General features: G+C 37.9%; 1 protein-coding gene and 1 long non-coding RNA gene across 3 annotated transcripts in view; one reads left to right on the top strand and one right to left on the bottom strand.

Moving 5' to 3' along the window:
* Window positions 1-25,484, top strand: part of POLN (DNA polymerase nu) — a 300,052-nt gene that overhangs the window by 49,550 nt on the left and 225,018 nt on the right. The window contains exons 3-4 of one of the 2 annotated variants that reach the window (XM_077136233.1): window positions 11,662-11,741; window positions 21,763-22,260. In XM_077136233.1, coding sequence (XP_076992348.1) covers window positions 11,662-11,741; window positions 21,763-22,260 — 578 coding nt within the window. The remainder of the gene's footprint in view (window positions 1-11,661; window positions 11,742-21,762; window positions 22,261-25,484) is intronic. The other variant, XM_077136234.1, reaches the window with a different exon arrangement.
* On the bottom strand, window positions 1,748-10,378 carry LOC143662953 (uncharacterized). The gene is made up of 3 exons (XR_013165680.1): window positions 10,228-10,378; window positions 2,187-2,330; window positions 1,748-2,037 (listed from the first exon to the last, which is right to left on the bottom strand). It is a non-coding gene; the product is annotated as an uncharacterized LOC143662953 (long non-coding RNA).

Genomic DNA, 25,484 nt, shown 5'->3' with positions numbered 1-25,484 from the left:
AGGTAGATAAAAGCATCAGACGCAAGGTTTTCACAATCACAGTCACATTGTGAAAGCTTTATCATTATACAATCATCTTCTAGAAACATGGCTACTGAAACACAGCTCAACATTTTCAGGCAGTTCCCTCCAGCCTCTCCATTATATTTTAACTAAAAAGGTGATATCTATATAATGCATAAGAATAACCTCCAGGATAACCTCTCGACTCTGAAATCTCTGAGCCACTAACACTTTATTTTTTCTCATTTCTCTCTTCCCCCTTTTGGTTGGCAATGTTTTCTCAATCCCTTGATGCTGAGTCCCAGCTCACTATAGGATTTCTGTATCATGTTTCCAGGAAGGTTCACACCCCTGGAAGTCATGTTCCACATAGAGATGGGTAGGGCAGTGAGTTTGCTTGTCATTTTGGCTGAGAGAGACCACATCTGAGCAATAGTAGAGGTTTTCTGGGGGGTAATTTAAGGCCTTATTTTAAGTAGGCTTAGCCTATCCTTTGCAGAATTAAGTTTCATATGAACAAACCCCAAGATTGAGGGCTCGTCCTATTGATTTGGTTGTCCCCACTGCTTGTGAGAATATCGGTTTTCCAAATGGGAAAGTTGAATTTTCCCCCTTTCTCATCATTTTCCGAACGGGACTTTGCAAATACTTTTTAATTCACTGTTGATTAGGTGACTTTTAAAATATATTTCTCCTTACCTGTTGGTGAGGCCTCTCCCCTCTCCCCACCCCAGCCATGTTGGGATACTGACTGAGACTTCTGTTCTTAACTGGAGCAAGAACAGTTGCAGGGAATAACTATCGGTGGATCTGTGAATTCGGCTCTTACTGATTTGTACTTATATATAATATTCATATGAAGGACTTTAATCCTTTGTTATGTATGTTGTAGACATTTTCAACATTTTTGGGACTCTCATGATACTTTATTTTTGTTTGAAAGAAAGTCCATAATTCCACATTTTCTTAAGGTTTCTTTTACATATTTATGCACACATATAAATCATTTTATATAAAATTGTGAAATGATTCATATACATGTTGTTTTCTTAGTTCAGCCTTTTTCTCTTTGTTTGTGCCTCTCCTTTTCTTCATAATCCATGCTAACAACTTAATAAGTACCCTTTATAATTTTTGTCCATATTTTTCCCTGGTTATAAGTATAGCTTGCAAGCATGTGAGGTGTGTGTGTGTGTGTATGTGTGTATGTGTGTATGAGGCTGTGCTCTGCCCACCAGACCACCCTTCTTCCACTGGGATTGGCTGAGACCTTTGTTGCAGCTGCATCACATTTCAGCTCCCTCTCAGCCCAGTCCTTCTGAGCCCCAGGAGCACTCCCTGGTAAACTTCCTGCATAGGTCTTTGTCTCCTTCTCGGGAAATATGATCTGCTGCCATTGGTGCCTTGAGTGGTCTGAGAGTAAACATGGGCATTTGGAGTTGGCTCATTCAGGCAGTGTGGTAACCATGACTTCATCACAAGTTATAGGTGAAATGCTGATAGTCTGGGAGTGCAATTAAAGCTTCACCAAAGGTGGACTGGCCTGGCATACGAGTAGAAGCAGCTGCACAGGCTGGGACAGCTGAATGACAGCGATGTGAAAGTAACAGAATAATGGAAGACAGTGGAATTGGGTTGCTGTTACTGAGGACAGTAGAACCTTTTTTTTTTTTATTAATTAAAAAAAATTAACACAACATTTAGAAGTCATTCCATTCTACATATACAATCAGTAATTCTTAATATCACATAGATGCATATTCATCATTTCTTAGTACATTTGCATCGATTCAGAAAAAGAAATAGAAAGACAACAGAAAAAGAAATAAAATGATAATAGAGAGAAAAAAATAAAAATAAAAAAAACTATACCTCAGATGCAGCTTCATTCAGTGTTTTAACATAATTACATTACAATTAGGTATTATTGTGCTGTCCATTTCTGAGTTTTTGTATCCAGTCCTGTTGCACAGTCTGTATCCCTTCAGCTCCAATTATCCATTATCTTACTCTATTTCTATCTCCTGATGGTCTCTGTTGGGAAAAATATGGACAAAAATTATAAAGGGTACTTACTAAGTTGTTAGCATGGATTAAGAAGAAAAGGAGAGGCATATTCCAAGATTATTCTCTATACTTATAACCAGGGAAAAATATGGACAAAAATTATAAAGGGTACTTACTAAGTTGTTAGCATGGATTAAGAAGAAAAGGAGAGGCATATTCCAAGATTATTCTCTAATGTCGGTTCACATCAGTGGGAACATACAGTATTTGTCCTTTAGTTTTTGGCTAGTCTCACTCAGCATAATGTTCTCTAGTAGAACCTTTGAAAAGAAACAAAGGCTGAGGGTGATTAATAAGCAATTAAAGGCTAAATGTGAAAGATGGAGCACCTCCTTGACAGCTATAAAGAGACTAATAACTGGCAGCCCCAGGCTCAGGATTTAATACCAAGAATTGCAGAACCCCAGAAAAACTGAATTCTCAGCCTTGGCAGATCTGCCTTCTCAAGGTTTCTTGATCAGAAAAGGGAACCAGACCTTGACATGCAGAATGGGACATCTGGGTCAATGAATGCAAGTCTTTAGTTCCAGATACTCTGAACCCTCTGGACCTGCAGCAGTGGCCCAGGCCTCTTATTAAAGGCCTACACTATCCCATTACTTGAATACAGTGCGGAGGCTTACGTCTTGAACAATAACATGCTTCCTCAGGATCAGCCACCTTCTTCCTCCTGGCCCTTAAGTCACCGTATAACCTGGCTGTGATCCTGGGCCTCCTAAGAAGATATAGAAGACATAGTCCAGTCAAAGGACAGAAACCATATAGTAATTTGAACAAGTACAGTTTAAAATAAATAATGGAATTAGCTACCAAGGAGTAAAGAGAACTCTAAAGAACAGAGGCATAGCAGATACAGGGAGCAAACACCACACCTAAGGCTGAAGTACAGTGCTGAAGGAAAGAACAGTTGTGGAACAGGCATTCTCCCCAAAACTGAGATGAATGCCTTGTTGGAAAAGCTGTGGATATAGTCCACTGGAAGGCCAAGAAATTAGCTGAGATTCCATAGACTGAGTCTGGCAAGCAGGAAAACCACTGACAGCATCTTGGGTATTGCTGAATTCCTTTAGAAGCTGGCTGGGTGCCTGTGGAACTCAGGGGAAGCTGCCCATGGAGAGCTGCTGGAACTTGGTAAGCCAGCTGGAGCACCTTCAGAACTAGGCAGGAAGCTGCCTTTGTGGTTGCTGCTGAAACTCTAGGAATGAGCGCCACTGGGTGTCATAGCATGCTGGCCAAGAGCTGCAGAAGCAGGAAGAGATGTAAGCACAAGAACCAGAAAGAGACGCCTGCCCCCCCCCCCTTTTTTAAATTATTGAGATATTTCCACATAACATACAGTCCCTCCAAAGTGTATAATCAGTGCCTCACAGTATCCATCACATAGTTGTATGTTCATTGCCATGATCATTTCTAGAACATTTGTATCTAAAAAAAGGAAAAAGAAAAAAAGACATACATCCTATACCCCTTACCCCTCCCTCTCATTGACCACTAGTGTTTCAATGTACCCCCAATTTTTTTTAACACCTTACCCCCCCCCCATTATTTATTTTTTGTTCTTATTCTTGTGCTTATCTGTCTGTACCCTGGATAAAGGAAGCGTCAACCACAAGGTTTTCACAATCACACAGTCAAATTGTAAAAGCTATATTGTTATATAATCATCTTCAAGAATCAAAGCTACTGGAATATAGCCTTACAGTTTCAGGTACTTCCCTCTAGCCACTCCAATACACCATAAACTAAAAAGGGATATCTGTATAATGTATAAGAATAACCCCCAGGATAACCTCTCATCACTGTTTGAAATCCCTCAGCACTGAAACCTTATTTTGTCTCATTTCTATCTTCCCTCTTTTGGTCAAGAAGGCTTTCTCAATCCCTTGATGCGGGTTCCAGCTCATTCTGAGATTTCTGTCCCCTGTTGCCAGGAAGATTTACACTGCTGGGCGTCATGTCCCATGTGGTGAGGAGAACAATCAGATCACCTGCTGAGTTGACTTAGAGAATCCCTTCCTCTTGCAGTGCCCTTCTAGCACCCTCTACTGACAAAGTTTTAACATTGTGCCAGGTGTCAAAGGGGAAATGTTTACAGGATTCAGCTCCAGGACTACAAGAGGGCAATGAGTGGTGAATTTCTAGCTGAGTATGTAAGTTTACTAGTACAGAGAAGAAAGATCCTTTACCCCCAAAGGAGCTGCAGAACATAGCCAGCATGTACAAGAAGGACCTGGGAGAATTTATGGGATTGAATTTTGAGTGTGCTGAATCAAGGGGTAGGGAACCAAGGGTTGGGTAAGGGAGAGTTTATTGATATGCGAACACTCTAAAGGGAGTGTTCCCATATTTAACACCCTGAGAAGGAACCCAACAGATAGTGCGAACATGCTGCTAGAATGGCTCCTGGTACCTTAGAGGAGGTGATTCACACGAAGTGAAGTAGGAATGTTAGTACTGCTGTGGCAGATGGTGGAAGAAGGGATGAAAAACCTCAGAGGTGGACATACTAGAGTGGCTAATGTGTGAGACTGGAAAACTCAGCAGATAACAAGAAGACACTCCATTTACCAAAGCAATGAAGAATGCTCTGCTTCCAAAGAATCTTCTGCTCAGTGAAGATTTCAGCTTTACTGAGAATCCCAGTGGTGGTGGAATTCTCTGTGGGGTATGGTTGATGGTAGGAGATGGTCCCTGTTAGCAGTTGGGGTGATAGAATCCTGAAATAGAGGCCAGGTAGTGGTGCTTAACTGTCCAGAAGTAAGGTAGGCACAATAATGAGTGATTTCAGACCTGACTGGAGAACAGGCCAGGTTCCCAAGAGGAAAGACCTTGCAGCAAGCACCATGGCAGGTGACTGAGGTAATTATTCCCCCCTCTTTCCTCCAGAGGGACCTATGGCTATTTATCCTGATAAATTATACATGAAGGGAAAAGAAGAATACAAGCATATCTCAGACATTGTGAGTTCAGTTCCAGACCATTGCAATAAAGCAAATACCACAATTAAGTGAGCCGTACAATTTTTTTGGTTTCCTAATGCATATAAAACTTATGTTTATGTTCTAGTTTATTAAGTGTGCAATAGCATTATATCTAAAAAAATAATGTGCATTCCTACTGCAATTAAAAATTACGTTATTTCTAAAAAATGCTAGTCATCATCTGAACCTTCAGTGAGTCATAATCATCAAGATCTTGCCTTGGTGTCGATGGCTGCTGACTGGTCAGGGTGGTGTTGCTGAAGGTTGGGGTGGCTGTGACAAGTTCTTGAAATAAGACAATGAAGTCTTCCCATCAGTTGACTTTCTTCACAAAAGTTGCTCTGTAGCATGCAATGCTTAATAGCATTTTACTCACCATAGTCCTTCAGAATTGGAATCAATCCTCTCAACTCCTGTGACTGCTTTACCAACTAAGTTGATGTTATATTCTAAATCTTTTGCTGTCATTTCAGCAGTGTTCCCAGCATCTTTACCAGGAGTAGATTTTATCTCAAGAAACTGCTTTATTTGCTCATCCATAAAAAGCAACTCCTCATTTGTTAAAGTTCTAATTCTAGTTCTGCTATTTCTGTCACATCAGCAGTCACTTTCACCGGTGAAATCTTGAACTCCTCAAAATTATTCATGAGGGTTAGAATAAACTTCCAAATTACTGTTAATTTTGATATTTTAACCTCCTCCCACAAATTATGAATGTTCTTAATGGCATCTGGAATGATAAATCCTTTCCAGAAGGTTTTCAATTTATTTTGCCCAGATCCTTCAGAGGAGTCACTATCTATGCCAGCTATATTACAAAATGTATATTACAAAATGTATTACAAAATGTATAAAAGCCCTTGATCTATGGGCTGTGAATGGATATTGTGTTAGCAGGAATGAAAACAATATTCATCTTGTTGTACATCTCCATCAAAGCTCTTGGATGACTCAGATGCATTGTCAACGAGCAATAAATTTTGAAAGGATTCTTTATTTCTGAATAAATACATCTCAACAGTGGCCTTAAAAGTATTCTAGTAAAACATGTTGTAAAAAGATGTGCTGTCATCGAGGCTTTGTTGCTCCATTTATAGAACACAGAGTAGATTTAGCATCAATTTTCAAGGGCCCTATCAAGAGGGTCAGCCTCTTGATAGAATCCAGATATGGACTTTTCTTCCCTAGCTTATGAAAGTCCTACATGGCATCTCCTTCCAATAGAAGGCTATTCGCCTACATTGAAAATCTGGTTTAGTGTAGCCACCTTCATCAATTATTGTAGTTAGATCTTCTGGATACCTTAGTGCAGCTTCTACAACAGCACTTGCTGCTTCACCTTGCACTTTTATGTCATGGAGACAGCTTCTTTCCTTAAACGTCATGAACCAATCTTTACTACCTTCAAACTTTTATTTTGAACCACCTCTCTTAGCCTTCATAGATTTGAAAAGATTTAGGGCCTTGCTACGGATTAGGCTTTGGTTTAAGGGAATGATCTGTCTGCTTTGATTTTTTTTATCCAGGCCTCTAAAACATTTTCCATATCAACAGTAAGGCTGTTTCACTTTCTTACCATTCATATGTTTACTAGAGTAGCACTTTAATTTTCTTCAAGAACTTCTCCTTTGTGTCCACAACTGCAGGGGAAATCCAATATGTAAAGCTTTGGGCACTGTACTTGATCATTTACTTTACATGAAGAGGTAGAAAACATTTGGACCTCTGGGGAATGGATAACTTGACTGTTTGGTCAGGGACCTGGAATAAGAAAGTTTGGAAGATGAGGGACAAGGAGTCTTGGAACAAGGTATATAGATGGGAATGGATATGAAGTATATCCCACTAAAAGACATTCACCACAGAGGAGGCATCAAGCAACCATGTTAACAGAATTACTTGGCCACTTGACCTCTGTCAGCCTCTGTCATCTCCTATTCTCTTGCTGGATTCTGGGCTCCTTAATGGAGTAACCATGGGGCTGGGGCAGAGGCCATGCCTCGTTCCAACAGCTTGGTGTGTCTGCTCACCATATCCCATCTAGTCTTTGTCTCTGCTGGATGTTCAGCCTTCCAACAAAGAGGCCAAATGCTGAGACCCCAGTAGCACCATCATTTGAAGAGAACAGTCAGTTACATGGTGGCAAGTTGATAACACTGGACCCTTGTATCCTGGAAGGTCCAGGAATTCTTCTTGACTGGATTTGATGTGCATTCCAGGCATGGGTTTGCCTTGCCCAGTCCCATTGTATCCCCTCCCACTTTCTTCCTTGGCCCAGTCCTGCTTCCTTCACCTCGCCTACAGATGTTGATCCTGAAAGCACTCCCCAATAAACTCTGATTGTAAACCTTCATCTGTGCCTAGCTCTCAGGGAACCTGAACTAAGCCAGTGTATATGTACCACATATTGGTATATGCAAATGGAAAGGTTTTGTCACTGTTTTAAAAAATGCCATATTTACACAAACTTTTGTATTTTTAAGTCAACTGATATAACTAATTGATTCTTTTAATGGCTATATACTTCCTGGTATGGATGTTACATAATTTATTTCTCAATTTCAGATTTTTTTTGCCATAATGAATAATAAAGTCATAAACATTTTAGTATAAATCTATGTATTGTAGCATATATTTATAGGAATCAGCCATGAGTGAGTTGCTTGATTGAATAATATGTTTCCTTCCTTCCTTCCTTCCTCCCTCCCTCCCTTCTTTTTTAAGATTCTCTCTCTCCCTCCATACTTTACATATATGCACGAAAAGTACACATATCCTAAGATTATAGCTCAGAATTGCACAGTCTGAACACACCTATGTAACTAGCACCCAGTTCAAGAAACAGAGCAGCTATATCCCCAGAAGCCCATCTTGTGCACATTTTGGAGAAGTCCACCTCCTCCCAATTCTCAAGGGTCATGTATATATGTGTGTGTGTGTATATATATATATAAATATGTGTGTGTGTGTATATGTGCATGTATGTAAACATACTTTGTTTATGTTTATATACACACATTTTTATCAGTATTCACATTTTTAAACAAAAAAGTAACAACTCTTAAACCCTTAAAAAAAAGCAACAACCTTTAAACCCTTGTTAGCATTGCAAAGAGTCATGTACAAGTCTTGATAACAGGTACTTAGAAAAGTATAAATGTTGATAAAACAAATATCCATCTCATTGACTACAATCTGAACTATTGTTATCCTTTAGAAGACTTGGTAATATAAATATTTATTGTTCATAGATGTGCAGGTTCGAAAAGATTATATACCCTAGAAAAGCTATATTTTAATCCTGATCCATCTTTTAATCCCTATTCACTACTGTAGGTTGGAAACTTAATTAGATTATCTCCACGGGGATGTGATGCTCTCAGTTGTGGGTATTAACCTTTGATTAGAGGGAGATGTGACTCCACCCATTCCAGGTGGGTCTTGATTAGTTTCTGGAATCCTTTAAAAGAGGAAACATTTTGGAAAAAGCTTCAGAGCCATGAGAACCCATGGTTCTCACACAGCCCCCACAGTCCACACAGCCAGAGACCATTGGGGTTGAAGAAGGTTATGCCCCTGGGGGAGCTTCATGAAACAAGAAGCCAGAAGAGAAAGCTGGCAGATGTCACTATGTTCGTTTTGTGCCTTTCCAGTTGAGAGAAGCACCCTGAACGTCATTGGCCTTCTTGAATGCTGGTATTTGTCCCTGGATGCCTTAGTTTGGACATTTTTATATTCTTGCTTTAATTTGGACATTTTCACAGCTTTAGAACTGTGAACTTGCAGCTTAATAAATTCCCCTTTTTAAAAGCCGTTCTATTTCTGGCATATCTCATTCTGACAGCTAGCAGACTAGAACAACAGGTAATTTTTAAAATGCTTTGTTACAATGCTAAGTTTTGCTATTTGAAAACAGAATCAGTCTATCTTTATTTAGAAATAATATATGTGTGTACAACATAATTTAATATCTCATTTTAATAGGGACATAATATATTTTTCTTGGTTGTCTTGCCTTTTCTTGGCTTTGTTTTTTGTTTGTTTTTATTGGAGAAGTTGTAGAGTTACAGAACAATCATGAATAGAATACAGGATTCCCATAGCCATTTTATTATTAATATCTTGTATTAATGTGGTACATTTGTTAAAATTGATGAAAGCATATTTTTACAATTGTGCTATTACCTATATTCCATGGTTTAACTTAGGATTCATTGCTTATGTTGTGCAGTTCCATGGATTTTAAAAAAAATTTTATTTTAAACCTAACGTTTCCCCTTTTAACCACATTCAGATACATGGTTCAGTGCTCTTAATTATGTTCACAATGTTGTGCCACCATCAGCACCATCCCCCATTACCAGAATATTTACATCATTCCAAATAGGAATTCTGTGCATTTTAAGCCTTAACTTCCCTTTCCCTACCCACATCCCCATACCCTATCCCTGGTAACATATATATTTTTTATTTTAATAAATATTGACAGTTTACTTAGTAAAATGGTTTTAACAATTCACATTTTTACTAACAATGCATGAGACTCCCTCTTCCACTCTATCCCTAATTATATTTACCTTAATTTTAATTTTCCTGATTGCTAGTGAGTTTGAATATTGTGTTTATTTGCTGATTGTGTTTATTTTCTTATATATTGCCTATTCCTGTTTTTCACTCATTTTTCTATTGGTTGTCTGTCTTCTCAATATATAAGAGCTTATTGTATGATATAAATATTAACCCTTTGCCATTTTTGTTCCAAATATTTTTTCCAAATATATTCTTTTAGATACAGTACTAATTGTGTCAATCTTATTGATTAATCTATCCTTTTCTTCTGAGTTTAAATACCATCTTTGTAGTATATTAAATTCTCATAAGTCCTGGGGCCAGTTTCTGGATTGTCTTTTTTGTTCTAGAGGTCTTTTATCTATTCCTATTCAAATACCATGTTGATTTGATTACAGTGGCTTTAGAGTATATTCTGATAATCTAGTAAAGAAAGTCTGATTTTTTAAAAACTTTTTGAACTTAAATTTCTTGTCTCTTTTCAGGTATTCAGTATATTATATTTACTTTGAAATCCTTTAATTCAATTAAAAGAACCTTTTAGGGTCACCAACTGAAATTGCATGAAATGTATATTTGAGAGAATTAAAAATTTTATGATACATACCCAAATGCTGTCTTTCCATTTGTACCGATTTTATGTTATGCAACTTTGTAAGATTTTAAGTTTTCATCATTTAGGGCCTTGTGCCTTTCTTGTTATGCTTTTTCTAAGTGTAACTTTTTTCTATTGTAAATGAAAATTTCCTCCCCATTTATATTTCTTGGTTGTTATGGCTACTATGGAGGCATTGTATGTCATAATGGCTTAGAGCACAGACTCCAGTGTCATGTGGCCTGGGGTTGGATCCTGGTTCCGTCACCTGTTCATCCTAGGTTTATTAAAATTAAAATAAAATATAAATAGGAAGTTTGTATTAATGGTGTTTTATTGAACCTCTTAATTTTTCCATTACAATATTACTCAGTCTAAGAATTTCTTCAAGCCTTTATATTTATAAAATGTGCTGGTTTGAAGATATTATGTACCCGGAAAAGCCATGTTTTAATGCTGATTCAATCTTGTGGGGACAGCCATTTCTTTTAATCCTAATTCAGTACTGTAGGGCAGAAACTTTTGATGAGACTGTCTCCATGGATATGTGACATTTCCAATTGTGGCTGTGAACTTTTGACTGGACGGAGATGTGACTCCACCCATTCCAGGTGGGTCTTGATTAGTTTACTGGAGTGCTTTAAAAGATGAAACATTTTGGAGAGAACTAGCAGAGCCGACAGGGAGAGAGCTGACACAAACTTCAGAGCTGAGCTTGACACAGATGGCGACACTGGGAGAACAGAGACACGGATGTCTGGAGATTCCTGGAGCCCAGCAGACATTACCATGAGGTGTTAAGCAAGTCAGAAACTGGAGAGAGCCAAGGGAAGCCAAGAGATGCAAGGCAGCCCTAGAGAATCAAAGTGAAGAGCCCCCTCAGGACTAGAGGCTGAAAGCAATGAAGCCTAGGAGCAAGGGACCAGCAGATGCTGCCATGTGGACTGCCCCATTGACAGAGCTGTTAGCAGATCCATTGGCCTTCCTTGAACTAAGGTATCTTTCTCTGGATACCTTAGTTTGTTTATTTTTATAGGCTTAGAACTGTAAACTTATAACTTATTAAAATTCCCTTTTTAAAAGCCATTCCTGTTTCTAGTTTATTGCATTCCAGCAGCTTATAAACTTAACATAAGGTTTCTATAAAATGTTGACCTTGGGTTTTCAGAAATAAATATTCAATTGCAAATACAAAGTAATAATTATCAATAAACATTTCACTGTTATACAGACCTGTCTCCAATTAATTTGAAAATACTTTACATAAGTGGTTTACTGTAGTAGTAATATGCATTTGATTGTGAATTTTTTTGCATTGCTTTAAATACAAATTAAAAATGAGTGAGTAGCATGATTGTAGAGGCTGTTTTCAATGTTTAGCTAAGTATTTGATTTAGATTTCACTGGTTCTTTAATGCCCTATATTTTTGTGTGTGTTTTTAAAAGCTGCAGGAGTGGAGAACAAATCCAGTGATAAGTATTCAGTACTACCTGAGGATAAGAAGAATCAATCACTGGGAAAAAAGGTAGATCATTGCAAATATGAATAATTCTAAACAGATCATGTATTCAACAAATACCTATTAAATGTTTACCATATACTATACACTGAAGATTCTATGGTAAATTAAAAAAAAATGAGTTCTAGCTCTGAAGAAACTGTGATCTAATTTGGATAAAAAGTGGAAGGGAAAGACAGAGTACATTAGGTACCTACAGTATTGTGTGAGAAGTACCATGAGAGAAGTGAGTCCAGTGTGCTCTGGGAGCAACAGAAAAGGCAGCTAAGCCAGTTCTTACTCTGTTTTGGTTTGCTGTTTATTTTTCTCTTGGTGGTGGCAAGAAGAGACTGGGATCTCTTTTTTTTTTTTACATTTTTATTGAGAAATCTTCACACACATACAGTCATACATTGTGTACAATCACTGGTTCACAGTATCATCATATAGTTGGGGACCCATCACCATGGTCATTTTTAGAACATTTGTATCAATCCAGAAAAAGAAAGGAAAAAGAAAAAAACTTATCCCACACTCCTTACCACTCCCTCTCATTTCACCACTTGTGTTGCAATCTACCATTTTTTTTAACCTTTTATTCCCCCTATTATTTATTTATTATTTTTTTTTACTCATCTGTCCATATTCTGGATGAAAAGGTTTTCGCAATCACACAGTCATAACATAAACGTTATATCTTTACACATTGTCTTCAAGAATCAAGGCCTCTGAGATCAAGAGGGAGGTGTCAAGATGGCGGCTTAGCAAGGTGCGTGATTTAGTCCTCCAGAACACCTACTAAATAACCAGGAACACTACAGAACAGCTCCTGGGGCCAAGTCAGTGACCGGACACACAGCGCATCCCAGTCTGGACCAGCTGGACCAGCTGCGAGCCCCCCAGAACCATGAGTCCGCCAAGCCGTGGCAGCCAGCGCCCCTCCCCGACAGGCTGCTTCCCAGAGGGGAAATGAAAGGGGCTTTACTAGCAGTAGGGCTGACCACAACCAAACACCAATTGTGGAATTAATTAATAAATTCTGAACTAAAATTAGGCCCCCAGCTCAGGTGAACCTGGTCAAAGTGGCGGGTGCTTATTTTTGCCCTGGGGCCAAGGGGGCAGGGCTGATGGAAAAAGAAAAAAAACAAAACAGATTTTTGTAGCTGTGTTTCTACAAAGGCTTGACTGCCTTTGGATACAGGAGTAGGACTTCTCAGGCTGCAGCTGCCCCAGGCATAGGCAGAAACAAGCTCCTTTGAGGGCTTGTATGGAGCCTGTGTCTTCCCCAGGGAGGGGTGAAGCCGAACTCAGGTGGAATCCCTCCCTTAAGGAATTCAGACACCAGGGCTTGGTAATTTGAAGCCATTAAAGCCAGCCTACAACCTCTCCTCTGTTTCCATCATGCCCCCAGTAGGGAGAGTCTGCCAAAGTTAAAGGTACTGCATCATCTTATGCTGGTCAGACCCACAGGCAGACAAGCGCCACATACTGGGCAGGATAAGGAAAACAGAGTCCAGAGACTTCACAGGAAAGACGTTCAACCTGCTGGATCTCACCCTCAGGGAAAACTGATGCAGATGACTCTCCTCCTGACAGGAGGCCAGTTTGGTCTGGGAAAATCTGGCTGAGATCTATAATACCAAAGTAGACCCTCCTAAGGGTGGGGGGAAAAAGGCACCATACAGGCAGGGCAAGAAACAAGGAAACAAAAGAACTGAGAAATTCTGATGTGCTAAACAAAACCTAAGCTAAAAGAGGTCCAGAAAAGCTGAACTGAATGTGAAAGAACAGACAGACAACAAATTCATCCAGCAAGAAAACCCTAGATAAAAGAAGTGAAAACAATCTCCATAATAAACTAATTAAGGTAATTAAATGCCTAGACACCAGCAAAAAATAACAAATCACATTAGGAAAACTGAAGATATGGCCCAGTCAAAGGAACAAACCAACAATTCAAATGAAATACAGGAGTTGAAACAATTAATTCAGAATATATGAACAGACATGGAAAACCTCATCAAAAATCAAATCAGTGAATTGGAGGATATAAAGAAGGCAAGGAATGAACAAAAAGAAGAAATCGAAAGTCTGAAAAAACGAATCATGGAACTTATGGAATGAAAGGCACAGTAGAAGAGATGAGAAAAACAATGTAAAGCTTTAATGTTAGATTTCGAGAGGCAGAAGATAGGATCAGTGAACTGGAGCACGAGACTTCTGAAATCCAACAAGCAAAAGAAAATATAGGGGAAAAAATGGAAAAATATGAGCAGGGACTCAGTGAATTAAATGACAATATGAAGCACACGAATATACATGTTGTGGGTATCCCAAAAGTAGAAGAGAAGGGAAAAGGAGGAGAAAAACTAATGGAGGAAGTTATCACTGAAAACTTCCCAACTCTGATGAAAGACTTAAAATTACTGATCCAAGAAGTGCAGCATACTCCAAAGAGAATAGATCCAAATAGATGTACTCCAAGACACTAATCAGAATGTCAGAGGTCAAAGAGAAAGAGAGAATCTTGAAAACAGCAAGAGAAAAGCAATCCATCACCTATGAGGGAAGCCCAATAAGACTATGTGTAGATTTCTCAGCAGAAACCATGGAGGCGAGAAGACGGTGGGATGATATATTTAAATTACTAAGAGAGAAAAACTGCCAACCAAGAATTCTATATCCAGCAAAACTGTCCTTCAGAAATGAGGGAGAAATTAAAACATTTTCAGACAAAACAAAAAAATCACTGAGAGAATTTGTGACCAAGAGACAGCTCTACAAGAAATACTTAAGGGAGCACTAGAGGCAGATACAAAAAGACAGGAAAGAGAGATGTGGAGAAGAGTATAGAAAGGAAGACTATGAGTAAAGGTAAAAAGAAGAAAAATTAGATATGACATATAAAATCCAAAAGGCAAAATGGTAGAAGAAAGTACTACCCGTACAGTAATAACACTAAATGTTAATGGATTAAACTCCCTAATCAAAAGACATAGACTGGCAGATTGGATTAAAAAACAGGACCCATCTATATACTGTCTACAGGAAACACATCTTAGACCCAAGGATAAACATAGGTTGAAAGTGAAAGGTTGGGAAAAGATATTTCATGAAGGTAACAAACAGAAAAGAGCAGGAGTAGCTATAGTAATATCCAACAAATTAGACTTCAAATGTAAAGGAGTTAAAAGAGACAAAGAAGGATACTATGTATTAATAAAAGGAACAATTCCGCACGAAGACATAACAATCATAAATATTTATACACCCAACCAGAATGCTCCAAACTACATGTGGCAAACACTGAAAAGAGAAATAGACATCTACCGTAATAGTTGGAGACTTCAATTCACTACTCTCATCAATGGACAGAACATCTAGACAGAGGATCAATAAAGAAACAGAATTTGTATAATACAACAAATGAGCTAGATTTAACAGACATTTATAGGACATTACACCCCACAACAGCAGGATACACCTTTTTCTCAAGTGCTCATGGATCATTCTCAAGGATAGACCATATGCTGGGTCACAAAGCAAGTCTCAATAAATTAAAAAAGATTGAAATCATGCAGAACACTTTCTCAGATTGTAAAAGAATGGAGTTGGAAATCAATAATAGGCAGAGTGCCAGAAAATTCACAAATATGTGGTGGCTCAACAACACACTCTTAAATAACCAGTGGGTCAAGGAAGAAATTACAAGAGAAATCAGTAAATATCTTAAGGCAAAAGAAAATGAAAGCACAACACATCAAAACTTATGGGATGCAGCAACTGCAGTGCTAAGAGGGAAATTTATTGCCCTAAATGCCTATATCAAAAAAGAAGAAAGGGCAAAAATCAAGGAATTAATTGTCCACTTGGAAGAAGTAGAGAAAGAACAGCAAACTAACCCCAAAACAAGCAAAAGGAAAGAAATAATGAAGATTAGAGCAGAAATAAATGAAATTGAGAACATGAAAACTGTTGAGAAAATCAACAAAACCAGAAGCTGGTTTTATGAGAAAATCAATTAAGATTGATGGACCCTTAGCGAGAATGACACAAAAAAGGAGAGGATGCAAATAAATAAGATCAGAAATGGGAGAGGAGACATAACCACTGATCCCACAGAAATAAAGGAAGTAATCATAGGATAATATGAGCAACTTTATGCTAATAAATACAACAATGTAGATGAAATGGACAATTTTCTAGAAAGGCATGACAACCAACCTTGACCCTAGAAGAAATAGACAACCTCAACAAACCAATCACACGTAAAGAATCAGTCATGAAGAAGCTCCCCCAAAAGAAAAGTCCAGGAACAGATGGCTTCACATCTGAATTCTACCAAACATTCCAGAAAGAATTAGTACCAATTCTGCTCAAACTCTTCCAAAAAGTTGAAGAAGAGGGAAAGCTACGTAACTCATTCTATGAAGCCAACATCACCCTCATACCAAAGCCAGACAAAGATATTACAAAAAGAGAAAACTACAGACAAATATCTCTAATGAATATAGATGCAAAAATCCTCAGCAACATTCTAGAAAATCGAATCCAGAAACACATTAAAAGAATTATACATCATGACCAAGTAGTATTCATCCCAGGTATGCAAAGATGGTTCAACGTAAGAAAATCAATTAATGTAATACAACATATCAACAAATCAAAGCAGAAAAACCACATGATCATCTTGATTGATGCAGAAAAGGCATCCGACAAAATTCAACATCCTTTCCTGTTGAAAACACTTCAAAGGATAGGAATAGAAGGGAACTTCCTCAAAATAATAAAGGGAATATATGAAAAACCCACAGCGTACATCATCCTCAATGGGGAAAAACTGAAAATTTCCCCCCTAAGATCAGGAACAAGACAAGGATGTCACTATCACCACTGTTATTCAACATTGTGTTGGAAGTTCTAGCCAGAGCACTTAGACAAGAAAAAGAAATACAAGGCATCAAAATTGGAAAGGAAGAAGTAAAACTCTCACTGTTTGCAGATGACATGATACTATATGTTGAAAACCCCGAAAAATCCACAGCAAAACTATTGGAGCTAATAAATGAGTACAGCAAAGTGGCAGGTTGCAAGATCAACACTCAAAAATCTGTAGTGTTTCTATAAACTAGTAATGAACAATTTGAGTGGGAAATCAAGAAAAAAATTCCATTTACAATTGCAACCAAAAGAATGAAATATTTAGGAATAAATTTAACTAAAGAGACAAAAGACCTATACAAAGAAAACTATAAGACATTGTTAAAAGAAATCACAGAAGACCTAAATAGATGGAAGGGCATACCATGTTCATGGATTGGAAGACTAAATATAGTTAAGATGTCAATTCTACCTAAATTCATCTACAGATTCAATGCAAATCCCATCAACTTACTTTTCAGAAATAGAAAAACCAGTAACCAAATTTATTTGGAAGGGCAGGTGCCCCAAATAGCTAAAAGTATCCTGAGGAAAAAAAAATGAAGTCGGAGGTCTCACACTACCTGACTTTAAGGCATATTATGAAGCTACCATGGTCAAAACAGCATGGTAGTGGCATAAAGATAGATATATTGATCATTGAAATCGAATAGAGCGTTCAGATATAGACTCTCTCATCTATGGACAATTGATTTTTGATAAGGCAGTCAAGCCAACTCACCTGGGACAGAACAGTCTCTTCAATAAATGGTATCTAGAGAATGGATATCCATATGCAAAAGAATGAAAGAGGAACCATATCTCACACCCTATATGAAAGTTGACTCAAAATGGATCAAAGACCTAAATATTAGATATAACACCATAAAGATGTTAGAAGAAAATGTAGGGAATCTTATATTTGGAGGCGGTTTTCTAGACCTTACACCCAAAGCAATAGCATTCAAGAAAGCAAGCAAGAAAGAAATAGGAACTCCTCAAAATTAAACACTTTTGCACATCAAAGAACTTCATCAAGAAAGTGAAAAGATAGCCTACACAATGGGAGACAATATTTGGAAGTGACATATCAGATAAACGTCTAGTATCCAGAATTTATAGAGATTGTTCAACTCAACAACAAAAAGACAGCCAACCCAATTACAAAATGGGCAAAAGACTTAAGAGACACTTCGCAGAAGATGAAATACAAATGGTCGAAAGGCACATGAAGAGATGGACAACTTCCATGACTATTAGAGAAATGCAAATCAAAACCACAGTGAGATATCATCTCACACCCACCAGAATGGCCATTATCAATAAAACAGAAAATGACAAGTGCTGGAGAGGATGTGGAGAAAGAGGCATACTTATCCACTGTTGGTGGGAATGTCAAATGTTACAACCGCTGTGGAAGGCAGTTTGGCTGTTCCTCAAAAAGCTAAAGATAGAATTGCCATATGATCCGAAAATATCATTGCTAGGTATCTACTCAGAGGACATGAGGGCAAGGACACAAACGGACATTTGCACACCAATGTTTATAGCGGCATTATTTACAATTGCAAAACGATGGAAACAGCCAAAATGTCCATCAACAGATGAGTGACTAAACAAACTGTGGTATATGCATACAATGAAATATTATGTAGTTGTAAAACAGAATAAAGTCATGAAATATGTATCAACATGGATGGACCTTAAGGACATTATGCTGAATGAGATTAGCCAGAAACAAAAGGACAAATACTGGATAATCTCACTGATATGAACTTACATTAGTGAATAAACTTGGATAATTTTGTTGGCAACAGAGACCATCAGAAGATAGAAATAGGGTAAGATATTAGGTAATTGGAGCTGAAGGGATACAGATTGTGCAACAGGACTAAATGTAAAAACTCAGAAATGGACAGCAGAATACAACCTAACTGTAATACAATTATTTTAAAATACTGAATGAAACTGAATTTGAGAATGATGGAGGAGGGCTGAGGGCACAAATGAAATCAGAAAAAAAGATAGACCATAAAGACTGAAATAGTATAATGCCTAGAGTGTGTAATGATAGTGACTGTACAAATTTAAAAAATGTTTCTGCATGAGGAAGAACAAAGGAATGTCATTACTGCAGGGTGCTGAAAATAGATGGTAATTAATATTTTAAAATTTCAACTTATGTGTGAGACTAAATCAAAAAATGTTTGTTTGGTACAAAAGTTATATTTTGACTAATGCATTTCCTCATATAACTTACGTAGACAGCTTAATTGAACACCATATGTACATGGAACCTCGAATAGGATATAAGATTTTGTTGGTTTGTCCAGAGTGATGCCCTGATAAATCCCAGGTGATTTGAACAGTGAATAAAAAAGTATTTGCAAAGTCCGTTTCAGGGAATGGTGAGAACGGGGGGAAATTCAGCTTCCCCGAGTTGAAATCTTGATATTCTCACAAGCAGTGTGAACAACCAAAGCTGTAGGCTGAGTGCCCAATCTTGGGGTTTGTTCATATGAAACTTAACCCCACAAAGGATATGTCAAGCCTGCTTAAAATTAGGCCTAAGAGTCACCCCCAAGAGAACCTCTTTTGTTGCTCAGATGTGGCCTCTCTCTTCAGCCAACACAGCAAGCAGACTCACCACCCTCTCCCTGTCTACGTGGGACATGACCACCAGGGGTGTGGACCTTCCTGGCAATGTGGGACTGAAATCCTAGAATGAGCTGAGACTCTGCATCAAGGGATTGAAAAAACCCCTAGAATGAGCTGAGACTCAGCATCAAGGGATTGAGAAAACCTTCTGGATCAAAAGGGGAAAGAGTGAAATGAGACAAAGTATCAAAGCCTGAGAGATTCCAAACAGAGTCAAGAGTTTATCCTGGAGGTTATTGTTACGCATTAAGTAGATAGCACCTTGTTAGTCAAGATGTAATAGAGAGGCTGGAGGAAACTGCCTGAAAATGTAGAGCTGTGTTCCAATAGCCATGTTTCTTGAAGATGATTGTATAATGAAATAACTTTCACAATGTGACTGTGTGATTGTGAAACATTGTGTCTGATGCTCCTTTTATCTGCCTTGTCAACAGAAGAGTAGAACATATGGAATAAAAATAAATAATCGGGGAACAAATGTTAAAATAAATTTATTTTGAAATGCTAGTGATCAATGAAAGGGAGGGGTAAGGAGTATGGTATGTATAAATTTTTTTCCTGTTTTCATTTTGTTTCTTTTTCTGAATAAATGCAAATGTTCCAAGAAATGAGCATGATGATGAATAGGGAACTATGTGATGATATTTTGAATTACTGATTATATATGTAGAACGGAATGATCAAAATAGGAATGTTTGTGTTTGTTAGGTGTTTTTTGGTATTTAAAAAATAAGTAAATAAATAAAGAATAATTAAATAAATAGAAAAAGAAAAAAAAAAAGAATCAAGCCTTCTGGAACAAAGCTCAACAATTTCAGGTACTTCCTTCCAGCCACTCCAATATACCATAAACTAAAAAGGGATATCTATATAATGCATAAGAATAGCCTCCACGATAACGTCTCAACTCTGAAATGTCTCAGCCACTGAAATTTTATTTTGTCTGATATCTCTCTTTCCCCTTTTGGTTAAGAAGTCTTTCTCAATCCCTTGATGCCAGATCTTGGCTCATCCCATGGGAACTCTTTTTGAAATGTGAAATTATGTCTGAGTTGGTCAGGTAAAGACTTCCACCTTTAGTGAACAAGGGAAAGATGACAAAGAATTTCTTTTTAGTTTAATAAGGGAAGATAGCTTAGAACTTTGGGAAAGTAGAAATAATAGAAGTTCAGAAAAGTTGGAGTATAAAATTCACAGTGGCTGAGTTACATAGGTTGTACTGGAGAGGAGAGATAAGCAAAGGTCTATTTTCAAAGGCCTTGTGTATGAAATGGTGGGGGCAGAATAGTGGTAAGGACATGAACTCTGGAGCCACACAACCTGTTCTAGTCCCCGCTTTACTTAATCTAACTTAAACTCTTTATCGCAAAATGGGGATGATTTAGACATACTTTTTATGCACTGTTACCATTTTGAGGGCTTAAGGTATATTATGACTCCTCACAGCAACCCTATGAGATGACTCCCATTTTTTTTCAGATGAGGAAACTGAGACATGGTCACACAAGTAGTATATAGTAAAGTTGAAATGTGTACTGAGGCTGTATGACTTCAAACTCCAAGCCATTAATAGTATAATTCTGTATGGGAAAAACGAATTTTGAAAGCAAAGTTGACACACAAGGAATAGATGGGTGTTTCACCATCTAATTGAGTTATAACAGAGATTATAGGATTCAAAATTGGTGATCTTAGTGGGAGCTCTTTCAGAGTCGTATGGAGAAGGGGGAAAGAAGGGGAGGGTGGGGTGGGAAAGTACAATCTTCAAAGGCTCTGGTATAAATAGGAGGGGTGAGGGGGACCTGTAGGCCATGAGGATGGGCTTCTCTTCCTAGAAGTCTGCCTTCGATAGAAAGGGAGTAGAGTAATAATAAAGACCAAGGAGGGGTTTTACTTTAGCATGGGAGAATCTTGTAGGCTGGGAAGGGAAAGAGGTAACAGAGTGGTAGGGTTTAGGGGGCTCATGTGGAGTAGGCCCCTTGAAAAGATCTGGGGTGTAGCCGTGCTAACAGTCGCTAAAAACCAAAAACAGCTTCTAACTGATAGAAAGGCTATTTGAGCAGTTAAAGAGCATAAGTGGCCAGAATGACTTATCAAATGGTGTGGATGACTTCATTTTCTCCATGAATGGTCTCCACTTGGATGTTGTGAATTGTTGATTCTTCACTCTACACACGTGTGCCTCACTCCCTTCCCTGGCAGCTCCTGTTACATGCAAAAGATTTCCAGAACAGCTTTGGGGCCAGGGTTGTTTGAACTTGTCCCTACTCAGCCCTGCGATTTACATATGCACTTCTTCCTTGGTTTCAAAAAATCCCTACTCTAGAAGGCACTGATTCATTTCACTTAGAAAGTTGAGCATAGATAAAATGAGGCTTTTTATCCCCTCGTCAGCTTAGAACTTAGCTTACAAATTGTAGATATATCTTATGAATCCATATTCTAATATAATATTTTCTTTTTCCTACAGAATCTTAATTCTTTAACAACCCAAACATTAAGAGCTTCCATCAAGCTGTGTCCCCAGCCTTCAACAGCCAGACCTATAGATCAATTGTCTACTGCCCAAAAGCAGACCATCAGCTCCTTGCCTGTTTCCGGTGGTTTAGTTCCACCGTGTATTCAGAAGGCTTCAGTTCTACAGAAAATAGGACATACAAGAAAACATTTCCAAATGGAAAATACAAATAATGAAAACAAGGAAAACATGAATTTTAAAAGAAAACATATTGCATGCAGTAATCCATTAGAGAAGACAAGTAAACATATGACATTACGAGATGATGATGATGAGGTTGAATCCTACCTAAATTCTGGGAACTCAAGAGCGTTTAAAAACCATTTTTGTGATATTAGGTATTTGGAAGAGTTTGAGAAAAGCCAGCTGATTGAAATGTTCAAACAGGCAGCAGCCCTTGTGGTAACTCTGATGTATATGGATGGTTCAACCCAGCTAAGTACTGACCAGGTCAGTAAACAGTTTTTGGTTTTGTTTGGATGGGCGGACAGCATAAAAGAAGCCAATTTTCTTAGTGTCAGATTTTGAGAGGAGAATAAGAAATAAGATTTTAAGCCCCTTTCCCCCCTCTAATGTTATCTTAGTTTGCCAGAGCTGCTATGACACATATCACATAAAAGGTTGGTTTCAGTAAACAATTTATCTCACAACTGAAGGCTAGAAGTCTTTCAGTTTGTTTAAAGCTGACAAAATGCAATGTAACAATGGGGATTTATTAATTTACAAGTTTTCAGTTCTGAGATTGAAAAATATTCAAATCAAGACATCATCAGGATGATGTCTTCTTCCTAAAGAAAGGCTGCTAGCTATCTGGGACTCCTGTCACATGAAAAAGCACATGGTGACGTCTGCTGGTCTTTCTCTCCCTTCTCTCATGGGTTTCGTTGCTTCCAGTTTCTGGTTTCAGTGTCTTCCTCTCTGAACTTCTACCGCTTTCTCCTTTTTAGCTTGTCTCTCTTAGCCTCACTGGGGCTTTTTACTGTGTTCTGCCGTAAGACCCACCTAGGGCATTCTTCCGCGGAAATAACGTAATCAAAAGGTCCCACTCACAATAGGTCTACACCCATAGGAATGGATTAAAAGAACATGATCTCTTCTGGGGTACATACAGCTTCAAACTGTCCCAAAGTGTAAAATCAAGATGTTGGCAAGGCCATGCCTTCTCCCTGCTACCAGAATGTTGGTAGCATTCTGGTGATGGCAGTCCTGTGTCTCATGACAGTCTCTCTTTCTTTGTGTCTTCTCTTCTGGTTTCCACTGACTTCTGAATTCTGGGTTCCATTGACTTCTGGCTTCTACTTCTGATTTCTGACACCTCTTCACTGATTGCGACTGAATTTCCTGTCTTGATAAGGCTTTCAGTTGTATGGATTAAGACCCACCCTTATTTGGTTTGGACACCCCTTAACTAATTATAGCATCTTCAGAGGGTTCTATTTACAAGAGGGCTCACACCCACAGGAACGTGGATTAAGATTTGAATGTATCTTCTGTGGAGGACATGGTTCAATCCTAACAAATGGTAAGTGATTAACAATATATGGTTATAGCCCAAGAGCTTTTGTGTATTTTGTCAGTTAGTGAGACTACTTATATACTAATTTTAGCTAGTGTTGATTATATTCATATTTTTACATAAACCTTCTATGTTCTGTGTTTTAAAATTGAATAACTTTTGTGTTTTTAATACTAAATTAAAAAAAATCTTTGATATGGTAATATGGTATTATGAAATATTTACTGATATTTTCAGCAAAATACATGTAGTAAAACTAATATTTTTATATTCATACTTAATGCTTTTATTATATTTTACTTTAATATGAAAATGATTTCATATTGTTCCCTCCAACCTGACCCATCCTGTGAGTTATTTTATTTCAGTTACTTATTTTTCAACTATAAAATTTTTATTAGACTCTTCTTTTTTTTGGTTGAGACTTTCTATTTTTTTTCATTCATTACTAGCATGTTCATAATTGCTCAGTAGAGCATTTTTAAAATAAAATCCTTGCCAGATGATTCTAGGATCTTGTAGTCTTGTAATGTTAGCATTTATTGTTTGTCATTCAAGTTTTCTCATTCAAATTGAGATTCTTAAAATTTTGGGTATAAGTGATTTCTTATTGTATCCTGGATATTTTGGGTGTTATATTACAAGGCTTTGGATTTTATATCTTCCATTTTAGCAGCTCTCCATTGATAGCACACTGGTGGGGGAGGAGGGTAACACTTTTTTACTATCAGGAGGAGGTGGAAGTCCCACATCCACACTTGGCCTTGGCTGACATCATGAGGAGAGAGGGGGGCTTTCTGCTAATGAGCATGGGTGGAAGTCCTGGCTTTTCACTGGGCCTCTGATGATCCTGCAGGGATGGAAAGCGATGTCTTGTTGCTTCTATGCGGGGATTGAAAGTGTAGACTCTCTACTTGCCTCTACTGATGGGGGTGGAATTTCTGTGTTTTTTGCCTGGGTAGGGTGGGTATTGTCAAAAAGGTTGCTGGCTCTCTTGGCTGTCCCTTTATTAGTCCTTTTGCTTGAGATGGCAGTCTTTTCTTTGGGCTTTTTTGTCTCCACCCATTTGGGTTTCCTTGTGAGTATTTCCAGTGCCTAGTCCAGGATATGTAGGAGACAAAGAGGAAAATTAGGGAGTTCAATATTGTGTGTATCTATAGATTGTTTTTGGATATTTGCTGTCTTAACGGTATTGAGTTTTCTGATCCATGAACACAAGTTGTTTCTTCATTTGTTTATATCTTTGAGTTCTTTTAGCAATATTTTGTAGTGTTTAGTGTACAAGTCTTCCTTTACCTTTCATTTTTGAAAGCTGTTTTGCTGGCTGAAGAATTATAGTTGCCACTTTTATTCTTTCACTTCTTTCTTTTTGAAGATGTCGCTCTACTGCCTATGACCTTACTTTATTTCCCACCAGAAATCTTCTGTTGCCCCTGTTCTTCGTTTTTGCCTTTATAAAGTGGTTTTTTCTCATGCTGTTAGAGTTTTTTTTTTTTAGGTGCATAATCTGGGAATCGAACCCAGGTTTCCTGCACAGATGGTGAGCATTCTACCACTGAACTTTTTGAGTTTTTTAAATCACTTGTTTTAAGCAATTCAATTATAATATGCCTTGGTCGAGTTTTCTTCATGTTTCTTGTACTTAAGGTTATTGACCTTTTTGGTTCAATAGATTAACTTGGGAGGCCTAATATACTTACTATGCTGAGTCTTCTGGTCCTTTAACTTAGTATGTCTCTTTGTTATTTAGGTCTTTAATTTCTTTCATCGGCATTTTATAATTTTAAGAATACAGATCATATATATGTTTTGTTGGTGGCAGCAGCCTGCTTCTCTGGTACCAAAATCTCTCCTGGCTTGCAAGCTGCTGGAATGCGATGTACCCGAAATGGAATGGCTTTTAAAAGGGGAAATTTAATAAGTTGCATGTTTACAGTGCTAAGGCCATGAAAATGTCCCAAATAAAGCAAGTCTATAAAAACGTCCAAATTAAGGCTCCAACAAGAGGTTACCTTCGCCCAAGAAAGGCTGATGAAGTTCAGGGTTTCTCTCTCAACTGGAAAGGCACATGGTGATCATGGTAACATCTGTTAGCTTTCTCTCCAGGCTTCTTGTTTCATGAAGCTCCCCCAGGAGCGTTTTCCTTCATCTCCAGGGT

The sequence above is a fragment of the Tamandua tetradactyla genome, chromosome 19, assembly GCF_023851605.1.
Source record: "Tamandua tetradactyla isolate mTamTet1 chromosome 19, mTamTet1.pri, whole genome shotgun sequence".
Classification (NCBI taxonomy): domain Eukaryota; kingdom Metazoa; phylum Chordata; class Mammalia; order Pilosa; family Myrmecophagidae; genus Tamandua; species Tamandua tetradactyla.
This window is presented reverse-complemented; position numbering and strand designations above follow the sequence as displayed.